Here is a 3,058-nt window from a genome sequence, read left to right on the forward strand (position 1 = left end):
TAGTAACAATGGTTTGCCCCTGGGAGAATCAGGAGCGCTGCATGTTAGCTCTCCCACATGACAGTAAACTGTAACTTTCCTCCATGTTTCTCTTCCTCTTTTTTCTTTTGAGAGAAGCATCCCACCAACTCTGAGTTGCTGACGCTGGTCTGGGAACAGAAGGTATCCCTGGTGACTGTCTGACTGTCTGAGCCTAGTCTTCCTTTCATTAATGGTGCAACTATGAGTCCCCAACGGGAATGTGAGGAAGTGTCATTTTTACCCTGGGGAAATACCCTGTCACCTCGGGCTCTAAGAACACAGCCAAAAAGAAAGTTAAAACAAGAACTTCAAGAGAAAACAAAGGGCATTGCCTCCAGGATGCATCCTGTGCCTCAGGCCTCTCCTAGTCTCACTTAACCCCCCCCCCCCCCAGCTTCCAAGAGATGAGGATGAGTAGGGGGCCTGAATCCCTCAGCAGGTAACCCCAGTTCCCTTCTATCTGGAGCGCAGAATGATCACCAAGGAGGCCAGGAAGGAAACACTTAAACTTTCCATTTATTAAGGAAATATTAAGAAAGAAGAAAAAAGTCGTGTCACAAATGTCAGAGCACTTTTGTAGTAAATCGTGCAGAATGTCCGTAAACTATAAGTTCCAGCCCAGGTTTTTTGCCCTGGACCAGTTGATAAACCAACTGCTCAAAAAGAAACAGAAGTGCGTTAAAATCAAAGACTCAACCCATTCACATTCGCAGGCTCTACCACCCCCCACCCAACCCATTTTCACAAAGACAAACCACCCCCCAAGCAGGCAAATAGGCCCCTGGGGCAGGAAAAAGGGGGTGGGGGAAGAATAAAAGAAAGGCTTATCAAATATGTGTATTCAAGCAAACAAACACACATACACAAAAGAAAATCTCTTAACATAGCAATAACAGACGAAAGGCCCCTCCTGCTAGATCAAAGCGAGAGGGGTGCAAATCCGGACACGGATTCCAAACGGTCTCCATGGGCTATGTTGCACAATGTGCGTACACTCAGGTCACTTTTCCGGGAGGCACTGGGCCATCAGTGCCACGGGTTCTATCCCCTGCCCTCCCTTTCCAACTCCCCATCCGTGTGCGGCCCACCTGCGGGGTGGAGAAAGAAAGCCTTTCGCCCCGTCCGTCTCCCCAGGCCAGCGGCTGCTTCCAAAGTTCTGCGCCCTAATGTGCCCGTTGCGTGCCACTTGCTGGTCAGGAAGTCCTCCTTCCTAACAGCCAGGCACCCGAGAACACGGAGGGCATTTCAGAAATTTCAGACCCCAAAGAACTTCATTCATCTCAATCGGTGCAACTCGAGAGCACAAAAAATCGACTCCGACAGGTTTGCTGCGCCCCAGGATGGGATGAAAAAAGGAGGTGCAGCCGGGGCTGGCCAAGTAGGGGAGGAATGAGACGGGCCGGCGGTGGCGGGGCCTTTTGGGGGTCAGTAGGGCCCCACCACCACCGCTTCCACCTCTTTGGACGGTCTCCGGTCCTTCACCAAGAAGTTGATCATGCCCTCCGACTTGATGAGCAGGTTGCAGCCGAGGAAGAAGATGCCGAAGACCACGGTGAGCGAGAGCACGCACATGACGGCGATCTGCACCACGCGCATGATGTACAGGCTGCGCTCGTCCGGGCCGCCCTCGGCGAAGCCGTCGTCGGTCACCACGGAGGCCTGGGTGCAGCAGCGCAGGACCCGCTCCAGCGCCTCGCTGCTGTTGGCCAGCAATAGACTCGCCACCTCGGTCTGGTTGCCCGGCGCCTGGGTCATCGTGCGAGCCGGCCACGCGGGGCGGCCGGCCGAGTGGCAGGGAAGTGGCGCGGGAGGCACGAACAGGTGTCGGGCGTGAGCTCTGGGCTCGCGGGCTCCTCACTCACCCGTCCACGCTTTTGTGCAAAAGTCCTCGGGCCCTGGGAGTTTGGGCCCCGCAGCTTTTCCGACGCGCGCGCGCGGCTGCAGCTGGAGCGGTCGGTGCCGTGCGCTCCTTTCCTCGGCGGTGATCCTAGCCGAGCGGCTCTTTCTTTCTCTCTCTTTCTCTCTCTACTGGGGTTTTTCAGAACTTGGCAGGGCTGGGCGATGGGGCCGTGGGAGGTGCGGTGGAGACCGCGATAGGGAGGCTGCTACGAGCAAACAGTGCCCCCGTCTGGCAGTGCCGCCGCGCTGCTGGGAGGCCTTTGGGCTCTGGGGAAGGAAGGAAGGAAGGAAGGAAGGGACCAATTCTCTGATTCTCTTTTGGCACTGGTACTTTGCTGGCTTTAACTGGTGATTCAAGGGTGGGGAAATAGCCTTGATGAAATGAGCTAGAAGTTTGCGAAGAATTGGGTCACACCCAGTGTTTTCTTTTTTACTGGCTTTTCATCTTTGGGCTAATTGGTGGAAAGTGGCAAAATTTCACAGTGGCTGGATGGGCTTGTGGGCGTGCAGGACCCTGCCTTTTTCCTGCCTTTTTGGTAGTGTGTGTGTGTGTGTGTGTGTGTGTGTGTGTGTGTGTGTTTCATGTGTGTGATGTTTGTGTGATGTGTAAGAACCTTTCTGGAAGAGGTGTGTGTGTGTGTGTGTGTGTGTGTGTGTGTGTGTGTGTGTGTGTGTGTGTGTGGTGTGTAAGAACCTTTCTTGTAGTGGTGTGTGTATGTGTGGTGTGGTATATAAGAACCATTCTGGTAGTGTGTGTGTGTGTGTGTGTGTGTGTGTGCGCAAGTATGTGTGTATGGTGTGGTGTGCAAGAACAATGTCTTTGGGGATAAGAAAAAGCTGGGAGAGAGGGAGGCAGAGGAAGAAGGTAGGTGAGAAAGAAACCAAAAGGAAGAAGAGAGATACAGGAGCCTAGATAGGATTTAAAGGGATTTGTAAGGGGGTAGCTGAGTCTCAAGAGATGTTTTTGGTCTTTGTGTGGAGAGTATTGCCCAGAGCATCAGCTCCCCTGTGGGGGAGTGGAAATTGGGTAGTATAGTCGCAGGTTTGTGACCCTGCTGGCAGATGAGTTTTAGGATGTGCTTCCAATGTTTTTCTCTTTTGGCAGAATATCAGTTGTTTAAGGGAATTGCTCATAAAC

General features: G+C 53.1%; 1 protein-coding gene across 1 annotated transcript; it reads right to left on the reverse strand.

The window, feature by feature from the left end:
- Positions 1–1,446: 1,446 nt before the first annotated feature.
- RPRM (reprimo, TP53 dependent G2 arrest mediator homolog) lies at positions 1,447–2,177 on the reverse strand. The gene has a single exon (XM_049773052.1). The coding sequence runs from the start codon at positions 1,774–1,776 to the stop codon at positions 1,447–1,449; it is 330 nt and encodes a 109-aa protein (XP_049629009.1). The 5' UTR covers positions 1,777–2,177.
- Between the last annotated feature and the right edge of the window lie 881 nt (positions 2,178–3,058).

This window comes from Suncus etruscus, chromosome 5 (assembly GCF_024139225.1).
Source record: "Suncus etruscus isolate mSunEtr1 chromosome 5, mSunEtr1.pri.cur, whole genome shotgun sequence".
Classification (NCBI taxonomy): domain Eukaryota; kingdom Metazoa; phylum Chordata; class Mammalia; order Eulipotyphla; family Soricidae; genus Suncus; species Suncus etruscus.